Here is a 20,836-nt window from a genome sequence, read left to right on the forward strand (position 1 = left end):
AGATGTTTCCCTTTCTCATTTATGGACTTGTTTGTCTTTGCCCACATAGTAGTTGATGACATTCTCCCAACCCTTAGCTTTTTGCCCTTTCTGGGTGATCCCATTCAAGCCTACAGCTTCAGCTTTTGCCTTAAACTCATTACCATGTTAAACCCTTGAGTTTGTGTTTCTATCTTATAATGGTGCTACAGGTCTCTAACTTCCTGTGCCAGAAATCTTGCAGTTCTTTTATACTCCTATGTTGCTTTCATTTCCTCTGTCAATTAAGTCAAGAAACCAATTCTTTTTTTCTAAATTTAGAAAATAATTATCTTCCTTAGTTCAGATTCTTATTCTTCTACTTCCCTAGAATGTTTTTTCCAAAATGCAAATCATGCTCAAGATTTTTTAGACATATATCCTGTTGCCTATAGAGTAATAGGTCTGAAAGTTCTTCTAATAAAGCATAGATCCCCTCTCTTTTCTCTCTGCCCTCTCTGTGGGTGAGCTCATCAACTCCTGTGGCTTTAAATATCATCTAGATGCTAATGAATGCCAGATTTATATCTTTAGCCCAGCCTGATTCTCTAAGCTCCAGGCTCATGGCCAACTTGACTTTTCTACTTGGATGTCTCAGTTCTCTCAAACTTAACTTGTGTCTTCTGCAGAACTCTTTTTTTTTTTTTTCCTTCAAAAACCTTTTCTTCCTTTAGTCTTTTCTGTCTCACTTATTATCTAGAGGTTACTACCCTCTGGAGACTTGCTCAAATAGAAATCTGCAGATTTGTCTTTCCCTCTCCCTTCATTCCCACATCTAGTAACCTGTTTGATTCCACTCCAAGATATATCTCATCTATTCATTTCTGTTTGTGTCTATATCATTACCTTAAATCAGCATGAAGCTCCTTAAGTGATCTTTGTATCTTTCCATTCTCCACCCTGCTGACTTTTCTTCATGTAGCTGCCCAGTATTTTAAAAAGAAATAATGTTATATCTCTCCAGTTTTTTAATTCTTCAGGGGTTTTTCATTGCTCTGTGAATAAAGTCCAACTTCCTTTCCCTGGCCACAGGTCTCCCTCTGATCTGTCCCAACCTCTTTTGCCATTCTTCTCTTGAGTCCCTCTTCATTCTACTCACTGAGTTTTGGCCACTCGGTTTAGTGGCAGTTATCTTCAGGCTTCACAGGTCTTTTCCTTGGCTTGAAATGCTCTTTAGGAGATTGGCCGTATCTCAGACTTTGAGCCTCATCTGAAGATCTTTTCCTGTCTTTCTCTGTTACTCTATAAAATGGACCCCTAATGTTACTCTGTATCTCAGGGTTTGTTGTGTTTCCTTTTTAGTGATCATAATTGGCAGTTCTTTATGCATATATGTTATTAGTACCCTCTAGACTATAAGCTGTAACAGGACAAGCAAGGCCTGTGTTTCATACCAGCATCTGACATGATGGCCTTCTGGCATACACTCAGTGCTCAGTGGTCATGGACACACCTCCCTTGGACACGTCCCTTATCTGTCAAAAGACTCTTCTTTTTTTAAGAGTTAACTCATTGCTTTCCCTCTCTGTGTATATCTCTACTTTGATATCATTTTTCCTGGGGTGTGGGTTTCCCTTCTTTGTATTTACAAACTCATAGCACTAATTCTAGAATTGGGTATTGCAGCCATTACATTGTATTATAATTGTTGACTTGGCAGTTTCTCTCACCAGCACTGAATTATTTTAGTGTAAGAATTTCACTATGAATTTCTATATCCGTAGACGGTAACCCTCAGCAAAGTACCTAGAAATCAATACATGATGAGAAGGTGGACCATCAGTGCTAACAAGTGAAAATTGCTATTTTCCCACCATGTCATAAGAGACTCTAAATTGGATTCTGGTCACCTTTGAGGGTTCTTTGGTTTGAGAAAAGAATAATTCATTGGAGGTTTCCACAGTGGGTGAATTTATGTCTGCCCTGACCATCCAGTTCGATTTGTGCTGACTTTAGGCTCCCAAAGCAGGGTTTTGTTTGTTTGTTTAAGTTGATTTCAATCCCAAGCTGAAAGGATTTCGTGAGTGACATGATTTTATAGTCATTAGAAAGGCATATGTCTGGGTTGGGGTTGTAGCTCAGTAATAGAACTCTTGCCCAGTGTGTTCAAGGCCCTGGGTTCCATCCCTAGCACTATGGGTGGAGTGGGGGGAGATAATTGCAAAGAAGGTGTATGTCTCCTGCAAATTTATGAATTCATATTCTATCATATCCCGTATTCTAAGTTTATTTAGAATGCTTCAGTCCCAGTCAAGCACAGTGGTATGAAAGTTTCATACTTGAAATAGTGAAGGCCATATTTTGGGGATCTTCAGAGCCTTTATCCCTTTTGGGCCCTGGTGAGTAATCAGCATCTGTCTAGGAGTTATCACTGCTACTATCAGCTCACTTTGTGATCACATGTGGGCATGTTTTATACATTTGGTTTTAGCATTTTCATTGTCTATGCTTCATGACTTAGGTGTTTTGTCTAAAAGAAAAAACTAAACCAATAAGCAACTATAGAAATAAGTCTCTTAAATTCATGGACAAAGACATCTTTTAAAATGTTTAATGCATTAATTAGTTCATGAGTATATAGTTTTGAAGTTACTTATTTGATAATTATAAAGAGTTTTTTTAATACTTTAGTTTTTAAACTAAAATCTATTTAAAAGGGAAATATAACACTTATATTCAGATGAATTAGTTGAGGGGGAAACAGTGACTGGGTGTCATTCTGAGTGATAGCATAGGTAGTTGTAACATGGGTAGAACTGGAGCCAGAATATGTGATTTTATTAAAGCTATTAGTAAGACAACTTGCAGGACTGGGATTCAAACCCAGAGTTAAGCTTCAGTTTTCTCACCTGTGAGAGAGATTAATACAATCTTCATTGGATGTTTGTGAAGAAGTCAGACAGACTGGTATGAAATATCAGTTGTAGTAAGAATGCTAAAGGATGCTAACATAAATTTTGCAAGTGTTAGTGTTCAGTCAAAGATTTATTATCAGTGTCTTCTAATTAATAGGAAGAATAAACAAGTAATCACATATTATTTAATTGCAAGGAAACAAGCAACAAATTACATGAATGAAAATATTTTCAATGCATCTTTATAATAATGTAAAAGTTAAAGATATTCACCAAAGCAGATTCTTGGAGAATTTTTAAAGAATGAAATGATGTTAGGAAATAAAAACTGAGTTTTGTTATTAATTAATTAGAGCTCTAGGAGTTTTATCTTGTTTTCTGACGGTAATACAAAAAGAAAAACTAAAACTTGGTTTTGATTGATAACTGCTATTTTGATAATGTGCTTTATGAACTTAAGAGCATTTCAACATCTGCTAAGTTGTGCTATAATTGTGACATCTGCTAAGTTCATGTTTGTGTCCTGGTTTGAATAGGAAGGAAACATGCCTCTAGAAGATTTATTGGCATTCTATGGCTATGAACCTACAATTCCAGCAGTTACTAATTCCAGTGCAAATAGCTCTCCAAGTGAACTAGCTGATGAATTACCAGATATGACACTGGACAAAGTAAGTACAAGCATTTAAAAGAAAAATTCAGAGGGCTGGGATTGTGGCTCAGTGGTAGAGTCCTTGTCTAGCATGGGCAAAGCACTGGGTTTGATCCTCAGTACCACATAAAAATAAATGAATAAAAATGAAAGCATTATGTCCACCTACAACTAAAAAAACAAATAAAAATTCAGGATCCATTTCTATTGACTGTTTTATTAGAATTCCCTTTGTTTAAAGCATTTTATAATGTTGGCATGTAAACTTTATATTGACCCCATAGCTCTTATCATTTTGATTTAAACTTTGTTTAATAGTTTTAATCACACTATTTTTAATAATATAATAATACTACCTACTATTTTAAGAGTGAGAAATAGGAATTTATTGCATACCTAACTATTCTCTAGTATTTTTTTCATTTTTCTTTTGTAGATATATTTAAGTAGATTTTGCTTTAACTTCTTTCAATCTACAAACATAAGAATGTGTTGGTTAATAAAACCCCCAGAAGCCTTCAAACCCAGCTTGCTTAGGCATGGAGTAGTTGAAGAAAAGTTCTGTTTTCTGGGCTCTCAGAGTGACAGCAGCCATAGTAGCCAAGGATGTGGTGACCTTGGTGATTCTGTCTCACCCTCCCATGTAGTTGGGACTATAGGTACACAACACAATACCTGGTTGTGGTGAGACTCACTACCTGCAGAGGAGAATCCACACAGCCTATGCTTTGCTGACATAACAGTTCCCTGGAAAGCTTTCCTTGGCTTTCAAGTCTTAGGCAGGGAGAGGAATATACATTTTGGAACCTATCCTATGAGTTATGTTTTTCCCATTTTGAGTTAAATGTGATATTAAATGTACCACAAACCTTAGTTTCCATTATCACTTAGTATTGAGTGATGCTGCATACTAGGCATAAGGATAACTCTACACTTATAATAAAAATTAATTCAAACTTGCTTTTAAAATTATATCATTAGTTGGACTTTTAAAATTGTTAAAAGTGGAATTTGAAAACATTTTTAAATTTTTATTTTATTGTTGATGGAAAGTAAATATAATTGTTAACCACTTAGAAATCAGATTATTTTTGTGTGTGTTTTTTTTTTGTTTTTTTTTTTTTTTTTTTTTGAGATGAGGTTTTGTTAGATTGCTCAGGCTGGCCACAAAACTTCTGGGCACACAAGTGATTCTGCCTCATCCTCCCATGTAGTTGGGACTGCAAGTACATACCACCATACCTGGCTAGAAGTCAGATTATTTTCGTTGAAAATTAGCTGTAACTCTATTTAAGTTCTCCCCACATTTCATAAATTAGGCAAATTATTGTCTTAAGTGTGTAATTGCATTTGTATTATTCTTATTACTAGTATATTATTAAGTGTATAATTAAATATTAAATGTCCAAATATTTATATGAAGTAAATTATAGGAGATTTCAAAATTACTTTGCAAAACTAATAAGACATCAACTGGTTACTAATTGTATTATTTTATTAAAAATAAGAAGATATTTTTCTTAATTGACGAAATATAATCCTTTCTAACTAGTACTGCCTTCCTAACCTTCCAGGAAGAAATAGCAAAAGACCTCTTGTCAGGTGATGATGAGGAAACTCAGTCTTCTGCAGATGATCTGACACCCTCGGTGACGTCTCATGAAACTTCTGATTTTTTCCCTAGACCTTTAAGATGTAAGAAACCCAGACATTATTGTTTGAGGTTTTGTGTGTGTGTGTGTGTGTGTGTGTGTGTGTGTGTGTGCGCGCGCGCGCGCACGCAAATATGTATGTGCATGCACAGTGCTGAGAATTAAACTCCAGAACCCAGGGCTTCATGCATGCTAGGCATGCATGTACTGTATCCCTAGCTAATTGTAGCAGTGGTAGTGTGAGTACATTTTATTACTCAGTAATTTATGTTTAATTGTTTATTCTAGAATGATGTGTTTTACATAGTTTAAATAAAATATTATTATAATTGGAACAATATTATCACCTTTTTGTTGGGATAGAGGTAGTAAACTAAAGGCTGTTTAAAAATAGAAACATTGACTTAGTTTTACAAGGCTGCATTCTTTCCCAAGGCTCACCTATTTCTATCTTAGTTCAACCATGAAGTTTTAAGAGACGAATTTTCGGTTTCTGTTAAAAGGCTCTTGCTCTCCTGATTTTGAAAACTTATCAGTGCTAAAAAGTGTTTTTATTTTTAGTGGTTCATTCTTTTTTTCCTGTTAGTTCTTGGTGTTATCCCTCAATGTTTATCAGTAATATTAAAAAGGTTTTAGACTAAAATAAGTATTTTTTAATGCAGTCTATTTGTTTTGGGTATATTTGTGGTAGAAAAACTACTTGATTAATAAGTTCAAATGCACATATATGAGTGTGCACACAGAAACCATTTTGATAGACTCAATCTAGCTCTTTGTATATATTTACTAATTAATGTAACAGAACTCTAGTGCTATACTGTCTTTTTAAGTTGATCACAATAGTTTCTTTTTTATCTCCCAATCTATTTATTGGTATGCTACAATAATTGTAAGGATATTATATATACTTTATATTTAGAGTTTTCACAATCCTATTTTGACTAATGTCCATTGTGAAAATAGTGGAAGTTTATTAGATTTCTGCTGACAAAGTATTCAACCAATTTTTATAAAATACAGCATAACGGGTATTCTCCAAGCTACTACAAAAGTTAGCAATGAAAATCTTGAAATTTTTTTCTTTTAAAGCAAATACTACATGTGATGGTGATAAGGAATCAGAGGTAGAAGATGTTGAAACGGACAGTGGTAACTCACCTGAAGATTTGAGGAAGGTAAATTGAATTACCATTATAATCTATTAGACCATTTTGGACTAAATTGCCTTTTGAAAACATTTGTGAAGTGATTTATGGTCATTTTGTTGTTTCAAGAGAAAGTTTCTTTGGACCTGTAGAAACCAAATTAGTGGTTTAAGACTCCCCCCCTCCCCCAAGTGTTTATAATACATTGTTTTTCTGAATTTTCCTGTAGGAAATAATGATCGGTTTACAATATCAGGCAGAGATTCCCCCTTATCTTGGAGAGTATGATGGTAATGAAAAAGGTAAGAAAATCTTTTGATTTTAATAGTGTTTGGTAGGCTGAACTACTACTTAATGTGTTTACTTAAATATCTGATTATATACTGGCCTGGACAAAAATAGATAGATTTAAGATTGGAGGAACTTCTAGAGTGAGGATATTTAGGCATCACTTAGGGAAAATATATCAAAAGTAACCAACTATGAGTCTCAAAGCCCTTCCTACGTATAGGGGCTTCTTAGCCAGTGACTCAATGCTTGTTCAAACAGTGGAGAATCTTTTGAAGGTTAGCACCTTAACCTGTATCTTGCTTTAGTAGATGTTGGTAGAATCTCATCATCTGAGGTAGTGAGAATGTTATAGACGCAGTCTGTGGAGTGAAAACTCTTGAAGATAAAAAGAGATTAGAAGAAATTCTTTTGCTTCAGCTCTGAAAGTGCAGGAGGTGGAATGGAAGGATTCTGCTCTTTTGCTTTTGCAGTCAGTCTTTCTTCACATTTTTGGTAGATTTCAACTATAGATGGTTCTAAAAGTATAGAGAGGAGAGGTATTTTTAATACAGGTATCCTTCCCTAGTTGATCTTGGAAACCAAGTAGATTTGAAAAATTTCCCTGGGCAATTGGTCCTTTCCCAATTGAGTCGATTCTTTGCTGTGAAGTCACAAGGGCAAAAGGTACATAGTCAACACAAAGCCTTCCAGGTTCTTCTTTCTTCCTTTCCATTATGCCAGATCATCCACCATTTAAAGGAGGCTACCCTGGGGTCCTTAGCCTTGGCTGCTATCTAGCAACACCATTTTCCTACACTGTTTTCAAACTGATGGAAGACAGTTGTCCATCTGGGAGCATATAATAGCTGATGATCTTACTGTACCAGCCTCTTGCCTTCCACCCAAGCCACACATAACCTGGGAACCAAGTATCTGTTCAGCAGCCATAGGTTCTTAGATCAAACATAATGGAGAAAATAGTCTCTGTTTTGCAAATTGAGGAGGGAAGGTGTACCTTCTCTGTTAAGAGATTTAATCTTAACTATTTTACATATTTCAGTTGTGACCAAAGAGGAAAGAAACTTGTTCAAGAAACTTCTCCAAAAAATCAGTCTTCATGCACAGGCACACTTTGTTTTTAAGTTTTCTGCTAACTAGGAATGAGTACCTTCTTAGGCAGTTGTGAATGTAAAATATTTGCCATAGTCCAAGTATATAATTAGCTATCGACAAATTACTTTTATTAGTTATGTTTATAAACTATTATTCACTTGAAGAATGAATTGCACTTGAAGCACTGAGATAAATACATATGCCATCTATAAAGTAGAAGCTTTGAGTAAGGTGGTAGAATGCATTAATAAGATATAAAACTTGTTTTAGTGACATTTTGTTTATTAATGTTTCAGTCACTAAAATAGTATAGAACATTTAGTTCTCTGACTATTGTTTGCCCTTCTTTCCAAAAATAGGAAGATTTAAGTACGCTTGATTCCTCCTTTAAATAAAATTTATTTTGGGGGGAAGAAATCAATAAAGGAAAAATGTGACTTCTTTATCGTTTCATTATCTGATTTTTTCCCCCTTAAATTTGTTTGTTTGCAGTTCTTCCCTTAGGAGATTTCATAATACAGTCATATAGAAAATTCAAGAGAAAATTCCAGTGAGATTATTAGAGAATTTAACAGGTCATTTTTACCTCTTTATAAGAAAAGTATAAAATACCAGTGTGGAGTTTTTTGTTTTTTTGTTTTTTTAAAGAGAGAGTGAGAGAGAGAGAGAGAATTTTTAATATTTATTTTTTAGTTCTCGGCGGACACAACATCTTTGTTGGTATGTGGTGCTGAGGATCGAACCCGGGCCACATGCATGCCAGACGAGCGCGCTACTGCTTGAGCCACATCCCCAGCCCTGGTGTGGAGTTTTTAACATTAGACTTTACTAGGCATGGGAAACTTTTTGATTGGTTAGTAAATCTAACCACAAAAATGGTTTCTTGCTCTGGCCCCAGAACCCAGATAAGAAAGTTAAAGTTGTGTTTTTTTGTTTTTTTTTTTTGGTACCAGCGAAAAGTTCTTATCTCACAGTCAAATTACTGGTGTCCTCAAAGTTACTAGTCCCTGCGTTTAGCCTATAAAGACAGAAGAACAGTTTGTGTGCATTTTTTAATGTGTTCACTATTTTTAATGTGTTAATGGGATTTTCTTTATCAGTGTATGAAAATGAAGACCAGTTACTTTGGCGTCCTGATGTGGTTTTGGAGAGCAAAGTTAAGGAGTATCTTGTTGAGACTTCATTAAGAACTGGAAATGAAAAAATAATGGATAGGATTTCTGTGGGAACACACCCAAGGGACAATGAACAGGTATAATTCACATTCTGTTCAAAACAACAGCTAACTTCTTGATTTCTTATATTTGATTGCAAAATACTTGTTTAAAAAAAAAATTTCTCTTTATTTTAAGAGGTAACTATATAATAGTTTTATGTCTTCTGTTTTTGTCTATACTTGTACTCATATCTTACTTTATATACCATTTTATATCCTTTTAATCACTTACACTTGTATTTTCCTTTGCCATTGAGAATTCTTTAATACCTCATTCTTGATGAATGTATTCCATCTTGTATTTTTAATATCTTATTTAAGTATTTTCTATGGTTGGACTTTAAGATTTCATGATAAAGGTATTGAGTTATTTTTGAATTTTACTCAGGAGGTGACTAAAAGGTAATGTCTATTAAGACTGTGTGGGGCTGGGGTTGTGGCTCAGTGGTAGAGCACTTGCTTAGCATATGTGAAGCACTAGGTTCTAGTCTCAGCATCACATAGAAAAATAAATAAGTTATTTATGTCCAACTACAACTAAAAATAATTTAAAAATTTTTAAAGCTGTATAAATTTGATTTAGGAGTGTTTGCTAAACACTTGTGTACCTATAGTTGCAGAACTCTGCCGATGATGATGTGGGATTGGGGAAAGGGAGTTTTGCCTATTGAGGGCTTTTTGAACACTCCACATTTTGACTCTCTGACATCATTTTGCCCCTTTGGATACTTTTTTCACTCTATATTACAAGCCAGATGATTCTGGTTAGTGGGAATCCAGAGATAGGTAGATTCAAATAAGAATTTCTAAGTAACAAAAAGAAATTATACTAGCTGAACTTAAAAGTAGTTTTTTTTTTTTGTCAGCTATGAAAAAGAAATCTCATTGTGATTTAGTATTGATAGTTTATTAATTTTAAAACATTAAACCTTTCACTCCAAGAAAATACCTGAGTCTTCCTTTACTTTTTTAGTTGCTCAAATATTTTTGTTTTTGAATATCATTTGCATCTCATAATTCTTCAATATATTTTATGTCTGTGTGTTTTATTTATTGCTGATCTAAACAAGATCTGTTATATTTATAATTGTGTATTGTTTATAGACAAACCAGTTTTTAAAATTTATCTGAAGCTAGTGAAACTGATTTTTCAGTTGTTTTTGCTTTTCTAGTATTCTTTGAAAATTGAAATTATTTTGATTGCATCATAATTGCATACATTTGTGGGTGGTTTTCTAGTTTTAGAGTTATTATTAAATTATACTTTCGTTCCTTCCTTGCCAGTATTTTATTCCTTTTTTTTCCTGTTACATGTCTTCGTGCATTAGTAGTAACTCTTAGAGACATTTAGTAGTAATAGTGATTTGGGGCCTGCTTTTCAAGGAAGTAATGTATCTAAAATTTTCTCATTAAGAATAATATTGGTTCAGTATATAGCAAGAAAATATCCATCTATTTTTAACTAATACTTTTGTCTTTTTTAATATTAGAAATGGGTGTTGACCTAGGTGCTTTTGGGAAGCTATTGAAGTGATTATTTTTTAATACAATCTATTGGTGTATTAAAAAAATTTTTCTTATTATTGAGCCATCCTTACCTTTCTTGAAACATACTTGGAAAGGTTATTATTAAACTTTCAATTGAATTGTCTTCTACTTGTTATATTCATAATTCCAACAGATAGAAATTCTAATTGGAATAAATGGTACCTTTCATATTAGATGAAAATAACCGAGCCCATTATAAACCCCAGTCACTGAAGTATCACTCCTATTCCAGGCCTGCTCCTGTTCCCCTTTATTAAAACTAAAAGGCAGAGAATGACATCAAGACATAGACCATAATTCTAATTTTTCTAAACTAGAAAAACTCATCTGAAATAGGGGAACTTCCCAGCTCAAAAGGCCCAGAAATTAAAAAAAAAAAAAAGTCAAGAATGATATTGATAGATGACTTTTGAGAGGCAGAGGAAGGCTGAATAAATGCAAAAGGTACCAGAATCAAATTGCAGGATAGTTACATATCTTCAAATGTCATATGAAATTAGAAAGCATTGCGGCCAGAGTTTGTTAAGACTTTTACAATATACCTGTTTCTTAAAATGCTGTTAGATGTGAACTATCACTGATTTTTGTTTATCCCTCCTTCTCTCCTAGGCATTGTATGAACTTCTCAAATGTAACCACAATATAAAAGAAGCAATTGAAAGGTACTGCTGCAATGGAAAGGCATCTCATGGTAAGAAACGTTTTGATTCAAGAGAGGGAAATGGAAATGAGGCGATGCTCATTGGGGATTAAAATAAGTAAAGTATTGTAAAGGGCAGAGCAGTTTTATAACACTTTTGTAAAATCTATGTTCATCTTCGTAGCAGATAATTTTTTCCTTTTCTTGCTATTTTTAGACACTCTAGAGGTTTTCATGTACAGATTATTTACCCCCTATCACACTTTCTTGAAGAAATAGTTACAGAACAAAGCAGACACCAAAGATGACAGTATATCCAAAGTAATTGAAATGAGTGATTTTTTGATTTCACTGAAAGGAAAAGTTGGGCTTTTTCTTTTCTTTTTCTTTCTTTCTTTTTTTTTTTTTTTTAAATCTAGGCACCAAATGAAAAGGAGATTGAGGATTTAATAAAAATGGAAAGATGTATATAGTTCCTTGAATTTGTTGCAAGAAATATATTTTTAGTAAATAATGTAATCTCATTTTTATAGTGCTTAGGTTTTGTATCGTGTTTCAAGAAAAATGGTTAACTTATAAAATTTTCAGAATTTTTTAATTTTTTTAATGGATAAGCATTACCATATCTTTCACTAAGTATATGTAGAGTGAAAGTAATACTAAGTAATATTATATAAACAGGTTGGAAAAAATAGAAAAACTGAAAATAGTACATTTAAATTTATAGATTGAGATAGCTATTGAAATATTTCCCTTGTAAAAGTTGCTTCTTTAAAAGTAATTATTTTAAGCTGTTAAACTTCTCAAAATCTAAATACTGTTTTTTTCCTTAGTTCAAATTATTTTTTACCTTTACTGTAAGATTACTGTTTATGGCTTTGGGGAACTGGTCCCTAGTACCATTAAGTAAGATGTTTCAGAAATATGTGAAGATCTGCCAGGTCTCTTGCCCAACTACATTTTTAATTCATCATCATTAACATCTGCTGGGAAATTTAATGGGATTTAGTGTTTTGAGAGGGTGGACTGTTTCTTATTCCCTTTATATTTCTAAGCATACCCCTCACATACTGACTTTAAATAAACAAATATGTGTTGATTGTACTTTATATATGGTCTCTAAAAAACATGGTTTTAACTAAGACCAGAATGAGGCCTTTTTATGTTCCATAAAGAAAATAACACCTTTTTTTTTCCATAAGAACATTATATGTTCATTTTTTTTTTAAATTAGAAAAGCATAAAATTATGTTTTAAAACCCATTAAATTCTTTTTACATGGTGCAGTGGGAAAAAAAGCATTTATAATCTTACATGAAATTTCCTACATACAGAATTTGTGTTCAGAAGTGAGTGAGAAGAGTGAGCTTATGGCCTGTTTACAGGAAAAATGTACTGAAAATATATCATTGATTCACATAAAAGATTATTTTGAGACCAGTGAATTTCATTTAAAATTTTTTTTAGAAGGAATGACTGCATGGACAGAAGAAGAATGCCGAAGTTTTGAACATGCACTCATGCTTTATGGAAAAGATTTTCATCTTATACAGAAGAATAAGGTAAGTTAGAGAAATTAAAGAATTTACTCAGTAGTTAGAATGAATATAAGCAGCTAACTTATGTCATTTGTATAGGATAATAAAACAACAATTTTGTTAATTTTCCCTGATAGTAACATTTCTCATATTACTCTAAATATGGTTGAAATTTGCTCATAAGTACCACAGCTGCTCATAGGATAGTATAGTCACATCTTTTGATATAAACAGTTAAAATAATATTGTACTCACAGAAAATGAATTCACTATATTTTCCAGAAAGACTGACTGTTCCATATTTTTCCTTATTACTTTCTTCCAAGCTTCTTGGAGGTTTGTGGCCTCAAAAATGTTTCTGTTTGGCAGTGAGAACTGCAGTCGCTGAAGAAATAAATATTGTTATTAAAAGCGACTAAATATATATTCTGACCAAAACACCAATTGCTGAGGAGAATGTAGAATAACAGGAACTCTTATTCATTGCTGATGAGAATACAAAATGCTGTATCCACTTTGGAAGACAATTTGATAGTTTTTAATAAAACTTACTAAAGTCTTACTAAATTATTTAGCAATCCTGCTTCTTGGTATTTACCATATGGATTGAAGATTTTTATCTACACCAAAACCTGCACGCAAACGTTTAGAGTAGCTTTAATTATAATTGCCCCAAATTAGAAGGAGCAGATATTTCCTTTGAAGTGAATGGTTAAACTGTGGCACAACCAGATAGTGGAATGTTATTCAATACTAACAAAGAATGAGCTCTAAGCCACAAGAAGTCATGAAGAATCGCAAATACCTATTATTAGATGAATGAAGCTAATCTGAAAAGGCTACATACTGCACAATTCCAATTGTATGACATTCTGGGAAAGGCAAAACTATAGTGTAGTAAATAGATTGTGGGTTACCAGAGGTTAAGCAGAAAGGAGGTTTGAATAGATATCATACAAAAGATTTTAAAGAAAGTGAAACTATTCAGTATAATACAGTAATGGTCACATGTGTTGTCAAAACCCATAGTGTATACAGTGTCAAGTGTGAATCCTAATGTAAACTATAGACTTTGGGTGGCAATTATTAATTGATGTTTTAACAAATATACCATTCTGGTGTGAGATAGCTGGGGGAAAACTATGATAGTGAGGGAACCTATGCATGTATCTGAGCAGGAAGATATGGGAATTCTACTTTCTTGCTCAATTTCAGCATAAGTTTAATGCTTCTTTCTACAGACTGTGTCTAGATTCTTTTTTGTTTGTTTTTTCTTTTCTTTTTTTGCATGTGTTTGTCCAGTTCTAGCACCATTTTGTAGAAAAGACTAGAAGCGCCTTTACTCCTTGGTCAAAAATCAGTTGCCTAAATTTTATGGGTATAATTCTAGGTTTTTTCTTCTATTAATGTATTTGTCCATTTTTTCTCCAATACCACACTGTCTTGATTACTGTAGCTTTATAATAAATCCTGACACTAGGTAGTGTCAGTTCTTTGAGTTTTCCTTCAATATTGTGGTGGCTATTCTGGGTCTTTGGATTTTCCATATAGAGTTAGTACGTCATTCACAAAATAACTTGCTGAGATTTTTATTGAGATTGCACTGAATCAGTACATCAAGTTGGGAAGAACTGACATCTTTAACTGTGATCAGTCTTCCTATCCATTAATGTAGAATATGTACTTTGATTTCTTTAACCTGAGTTTGGTACTTTTCCTCATGTAGATCTTAACATATATTTTGTTAGAGTTATACTCAAGTATTTACTTGTGGGGGTTACTAATGTAAAGTTGTATTGTATTTTTTATTATTATTGGTTCTGGGGATTGAAATCAGGGGCATTCGACCACTGAACCACATCCCAGCCCCCTATTTTGTATTTTATTTAAAGACAGGGTCTCACTGAATTGCTTAGCACCTTGCTGTTGCTGAGGCTGGCTTTGGACTCAAAATACTCCTGTCTCAGCCTCCCAAGCTGCTGGGATTACAGGCATACGCCGCCGCCCCCAGCTATGTTGTATTTTTAAAATTTTGATTGTTTATTATTACTATGTAGGAAAGTAATTGATTTGTATTAACTTGAATCCCTCAACTTTATTATTATTGCTTATTAGCTCCAGTTTTTCATTGATTCTTTAGGATCTTCTATATAGATAATTATGTCATTGGAAACAGGTTTTTTTTGCACCTTCCCAATCTGTACACCTTTTATTTCTTTTTCTTTTTTTTTTTTTTTTTTTTTTTGCATTAGCTACACCTCTCTTTGTGAGTTGAAAATTTCATGCTTTTTATATAGAAGAAAGTCTAATTTTTCTCAAAGATGAGATGAAGTCTTTAATATAGTGGATAAGTAAATGTTTTTACAGAATTCTGGGTTGTCCTTTTAAGTCAAATAAAATCATCAATTTTGCAATGATTTGTGTAATTTATTCTGTCCATTCATTTCATAAGCAATTATGTCCTTCCACTTACCAGATATTGTTTTAGGCACTAGAGATACATCAGTGAATAAGACAGAAAAGGTCTGTGGCTCCAAGAAGACTTATAGTTAATGATGTATATTGAAAGGTATACAGTATCTTGTTTAAAAAGCTTGTCCCTATTTTAGTTTTCTTAAAATCACAATTCACTCAGGAGTCAGGATAGAGAATCTTAAAGTTCTTTAATTGAGTACTTTAAATTTCTTCTTCAGGGAAAAAACAAATGTATACTGGATAAGCATAATGAATTTTGATAATATATCTAATTCATTGCCTGTAGCTATATCTAACAGTTAGAGGAAACCTAGTTTGGATATGGAGTCAAGTTTGCAAGGCTTAAAAGTTATTACCACTCAGTGCAGTGGCACATGCCTGTAATGCCCGCAGCTCAGGAGACTGAGGCAGGAGGATTGCAAGTTCAAAGCCAGTCTTAGCAACAGCGAGATGCTAGGCAACTCAGTGAGACCCTGTCTCTAAATCAAATACAAAATAGGCTGGGTTGTGGCTCAGCGGTCGAATGCACCTGAGTTCATTCCCTGGTGTACATGCACGTGCGCACGCGCACACATACACACACACACACACACAAGTTACTACCAAATCTGTTGGAGCTAAGAGCCAAAAACATGTTGGAGGGGAAAATCACATCCTTTAGCTAGGAAATCATCTTAAATTCCAGATGCTATATGTTGCTTATCCCTTTGCCAAAGGTTCTTTTGGATAACAGAATCCTTTGATAATCGAATGAGGCTGTGTTCCTTCTCCCCAGCAAAGTACACCTGCATATGATTTTGGGAATTAGTAGATGCAAGTGAAACCATTCATGGGACCCTTGGGGATTGATTAATGCTAAAATTAAGAATTCCTGCTATAGTCAGAATTATAGAATTCAGTAAAGAAAGGTAAAGGATTACACTATTTTAGGACTTTCATTAAATGTGGGAGATAATTTCTTGATGCACACTTGTTTTATAAAATACTACATTTTTTTTTAAATAGCCTTGGGCTTTGAAAACTTTTCACATGTAAAGACATTTCACTAATAAAAGTGTTCAGAATTTCATAATTGGGAGGAAGCATAATAAAATCCATGAATGGAAGTTTCATTATTGTGGGGGAGAAAGTTGCTTTAAAAAAAAAGAGTTGGCTGTATTAGCTTATTTAAAAATTTACCTTTTTTCATTAGGTGAGAACTAGAACAGTTGCTGAATGTGTAGCGTTCTATTATATGTGGAAGAAATCTGAACGGTATGATTACTTTGCTCAACAGACAAGATTTGGCAAGAAACGATATAACCATCACCCTGGAGTTACGTAAGTATCATGGGCTTGACTTCAATGATTTTGTTGTTTTTAACTGTGATAAGCAATCATAAAATTATTGGCCTGTATTTTTCAGGGACTATATGGATCGTTTGGTAGATGAAACAGAAGCCCTTGGTGGGACAGTAAATTCTTCAGCCTTAACGTCTAACCGGCCTGAGCCTATTCCTGATCAACAGCTGAACATTCTCAACTCCTTCACTGCCAGCGACTTGACAGGTAAAGTGAAGGTCTTTTTGTGTACTTTAGGATAGCATAATGCAAAATTATATGCGATTTGTTTCACATCAAAGGATCACTTACCTAAACCTTTTCCATTTCTTTTTAGCTTTGACCAACAGTGTAGCAACGGTCTGCAACCCTACGGATGTGAATTGTTTGGATGATAGCTTTCCTCCACTGGGCAACACACCCCGTGGACAAGTAAATCATGTGCCTGTTGTAACGGAAGAGTTACTCACCCTGCCTAGCAATGGGGAAAGTGATTGTTTTAATTTATTTGAGACTGGATTTTATCACTCGGAGCTAAACCCTATGAACATGTGCAGTGAAGAATCAGAAAGGCCAGCAAAGAGATTGAAAATGGGCATTGCTGTCCCTGAATCCTTTATGAATGAGGTTTCTGTAAATAATTTGGGTGTGGACTTTGAAAATCACACACATCACATCACCAGTGCCAAAATGGCAGTCTCTGTGGCTGACTTTGGCAGTCTGTCTGCCAACGAGACCAATGGTTTCATCAGTGCCCACACTCTGCATCAGCACGCTGCTCTTCACTCCGAGTGACACAAGGAGCCCAGAGACAGTGGGTGTGCAGTACCAGTAAACTTGAGGGGAGCTATCAGGTTTGCATAGTCTTTCACTGGAAGTTTGAACCTTTTTCACTATGACATCAGTGATGTCAGTATGTATAGAACTATATCTTGATTTATCAAGAGTATTTTCATTTTTCAATCCATAAATGTGGAAATGAACTATGATCAGCAGAGTTGGGAACTAAGATTGAACTCTGTGGTGCAGCTTTAAGCTCTGCTTCTCTCTTCCTCATCCCCTAGTACCTCTTCCCCTCTCCCTTATTTTTTCTATTCTTTTCTGTTCCCCACTGCCCCCACACCCAATTTTAAAACCTGTAGACAAGAGGCCACCAGCTCAAAACCAGCACAGATGTTCTGAACTGAATGGTTTGGCTTCTTTTCGTGTAAATTCCTTTTGCCGTAATGGATGCAGTGGAATAACAATGTTTACAGGTACCAATCCCAGTCCCTGCTCAATGTAGCATTTTTTTGGTTTTTGTTTTCTTTATTAATAAAAGCAGGGGTAGGTTTCTTTAAACTGCACAAACATGCAAGGATTTTTTAAAAATGGAAACTTCTCTCATGTTATTCAACTAGAGCACTTCAGTTTACAAAACAGCAAATACATCTTTATGGAAGCCAGCACGAATGAGGAACCGCGTGCAAATTATGAAGACTCTTGCTTGGATCCTGTTTAAAAATTCTAGACCAGGGCTACCTTACACAGAGTTGGTTATTTTACTGCCGGGAGATTTCTGTGTAATTTCATTTACTGGCTAAAAATTTGGCATTCAAAGATGTGGTATTCATATGGGGTTTTGTCCACCGTTGTAAAGATTGTAATCTTAAACCATACCGGTCACTGATAATTTATTTTATCCTGAGGCAGTTGACTTGCAGAGGCACAGTCTACAAAGCCTAGGATGTTGCCACTCAATGGTTTACATTTTGGGACACCTCTTAAGTTTGTAGCACTGCAGTTCAAAGTGTTAATATTTAGAGGGACTTCTAGATTTTATGCATAATGCAGTAGAACCTTGAAGTATATTTTAAGCTGTTTGGTTTAGATTAAGCAGTTGGCAAGAAAAATGTGAGTGCCTACCTGAAATAGAATGGTACGTTACCACTTTTAAGTTTTAAAAAGTGATAGACGTTCAGATGCATCTCAAACTTGGTTTTATTTTTATTCCAAACATTGTGAATGAGAAGCCATTGTCAAAAACTTTGGCCATTTTTGCTCTATGGACATGCATCTTTAAGTTATAAGGTAAATCAGACAATATGTAATACAGTATTAGGATATAATAAGCTTTGCTTTTATAGTACAGTTAAAACAATTACCTTTTATTTGCACCGTCTTAACTAATATTTTTGATTTTTTACAAGTCGTGTCGCTTTGCAAAAAAATTGTTTGGCTGCATTGCTAATATTTGTAAGTGTAAATTGCTTCAAGGTTGTGCTGATGAGTAGATAGGATGTAGTGGTCTTAGAAATTGAAAGGGAGGGTATTTATTATACAAACTGTGAACTGCAATGACATCCTTAGTTTTGGATGATGTGTATTCTTGTTTTTTCTTTGCAGCATTTTAATGAAGATTGCTTTGAAGTGTTTACGCAGTAGCACATTTACTATAAAATTTAGTTTAGCACAGTGGACAAAAGTAGTTAAATTAATAACTTAAAATCAGTCTCTAATTTATACATCTAAAGCCTAGCATTCCTGTAGCACACAGTAAATAATGGGTAGCCTGGGCTCTGTGTTGCTTTCTCATATTTGTATCCAAGTTATCAGCTTCTTATTGCTGTGTTGTTGTGCTAAACTTTGAACCTTATTTCTTTTGTTAAAAAATCAATACTTTCTATTATTTAGTAAGATACTGGCCATAATCTTCCATTGTTATAATTTTAATTTTCACTCTGGGTTTACAGTGGCTGGTCTGTATAAATAATTTACACAAAGATGACTGAATGCTAATACCAGTTGCACTTAAATGAACATGCCCATTCTCATTAGCTGATGCAGTAATATATTCAGTTTATCTATGCATTGCTGGGATCTTGATATAAGATGGAAACAGTGTTTCTTATCTAAAGTTTCGATTATCAGCAAGTTGAATGGACACTTTAGTTATTTAAATATTTTTGACCAAAATCCAGAAAATGATATGAGAGAAAAATAAATTCCAGCTAGTTTAATAGATTTTTAAATGCCAATCTGTTTTTAGCCTCTTAGAGAGTGCTAGCTAGCTGGTAACGTTTACTTTTAATTCCTTGTTAAAATGAGGCAATAATTTGCAAGATTTTTGTATATATGTGTAAATCCTTCATATCTTTTTAGATCTAACTCAATATTTTCTGACTACTTCTGTCATGTATAATACCATTTTGTGCATGCTTGATGTGACATTCATAATTGTACCACTATGACTTTATTCATGTAAAATAGCTATTTATTGAACTTTCTTTTAAAAGCTGGGTTTACTGGTTTTTTTTTCCTCTCCGTTTAAGCATCTTAACAGAGAATTTGTTACTGTTTATTAAAAGAATTGCGTTTCAAAGCATGAAAATATCTGATTTACGATCATATGAAGAAATAACACCTTTATTATCAAGTGTTAAAAGCACAATTCTTATAACAAACTGTGATAAATTCTTTTTTCCTTTTGCCGCATTATTTTCATATGAACAAACCAAAAATTCATGGTGAGCAGTTGCAGTGTTGGCTGATGTATCTTTTATGTACAGGGAATTTGAAGAGGACAGTGGATTCATTTAGAAGTGTAATTGGTGCTGTGATTATAGCAATACTTTACTTTTGTTAGTCATATTTCATCTTTTCCATGCTAGCTTTTTAAATGTTTAGTTTTCCTCTTGTCATGGTCAACTGCTGAATTACTTGAAAGATGTAGAATACTGTTTTAAAAATACTAAAGTCTGTACAATTAGGTCAAAGAATTGTGCAATCGTTTCCTTTTTAATTTTTAAAATTGAGGGTCATAAATATTTGAGAACATCAGATCTAATAGAGCGTAGTGATACTATTTAATTTAACCAAAGTCTCTAGTAAATACTTCAACTTTGAATGTAAACTAACAAATAAACCTGACCACCAAGGAGATTGTTTGCCCAGAGTTTCAAAGCACATTGTCTACAAATGGAAATTGAAATAATTTATAAAAAATATTGACATTACTATGTTTTTTAAAAAGTTCCTAATTTTTTCACTAAAAGGAGGAAACTATTAGTTTTATTGTTAAATATGGTAGATATTAATATTCCTCTTAGATGACCAGTGGCTTCAGTTGTCCCAGTTTGAAATAAGTACCCTGTGAGTATGAGATAAATTAGTGACAATCAGAACAAGTTTTAGTATCCGATGTTCAAGAGGAAGTTGCTATTGTTGCATTGATTTTAATATTTGTACATAAACACTGATTTTTTTGAGCATTATTTTGTATTTGTTGTACTTTAATACCTGGTGTACAGTTCCAGAAATAAAAATCTGGAAATCTTTTTTTTCTTGGTTCGTGTGAATGAATATTTGCCAAAATTTTTTTTTAACAAATCCTAAGCTACACCAAAATAGGTAGA

The 20,836-nt window shown here is 33.8% G+C and overlaps 1 protein-coding gene across 3 annotated transcripts in view; it reads left to right on the forward strand.

The window, feature by feature from the left end:
• MIER3 (MIER family member 3) overlaps nucleotides 1-20,760 on the forward strand; it is a 30,528-nt gene extending 9,768 nt beyond the window's left edge. For 2 of the 3 annotated variants that reach the window (XM_081294952.1, XM_081294950.1), the window contains exons 4-13: nucleotides 3,410-3,544; nucleotides 5,100-5,220; nucleotides 6,267-6,352; nucleotides 6,552-6,624; nucleotides 8,806-8,957; nucleotides 11,079-11,160; nucleotides 12,577-12,671; nucleotides 16,315-16,442; nucleotides 16,528-16,670; nucleotides 16,780-20,760. In XM_081294952.1, coding sequence (XP_081151078.1) covers nucleotides 3,410-3,544; nucleotides 5,100-5,220; nucleotides 6,267-6,352; nucleotides 6,552-6,624; nucleotides 8,806-8,957; nucleotides 11,079-11,160; nucleotides 12,577-12,671; nucleotides 16,315-16,442; nucleotides 16,528-16,670; nucleotides 16,780-17,237 — 1,473 coding nt within the window. In that variant the 3' untranslated portion in view covers nucleotides 17,238-20,760. The remainder of the gene's footprint in view (nucleotides 1-3,409; nucleotides 3,545-5,099; nucleotides 5,221-6,266; nucleotides 6,353-6,551; nucleotides 6,625-8,805; nucleotides 8,958-11,078; nucleotides 11,161-12,576; nucleotides 12,672-16,314; nucleotides 16,443-16,527; nucleotides 16,671-16,779) is intronic. The other variant, XM_081294951.1, reaches the window with a different exon arrangement.
• Nucleotides 20,761-20,836: the final 76 nt, after the last annotated feature.

This window comes from Spermophilus citellus, assembly GCF_964194105.1.
Source record: "Spermophilus citellus genome assembly, chromosome: 1".
In the NCBI taxonomy this organism is placed as follows: domain Eukaryota; kingdom Metazoa; phylum Chordata; class Mammalia; order Rodentia; family Sciuridae; genus Spermophilus; species Spermophilus citellus.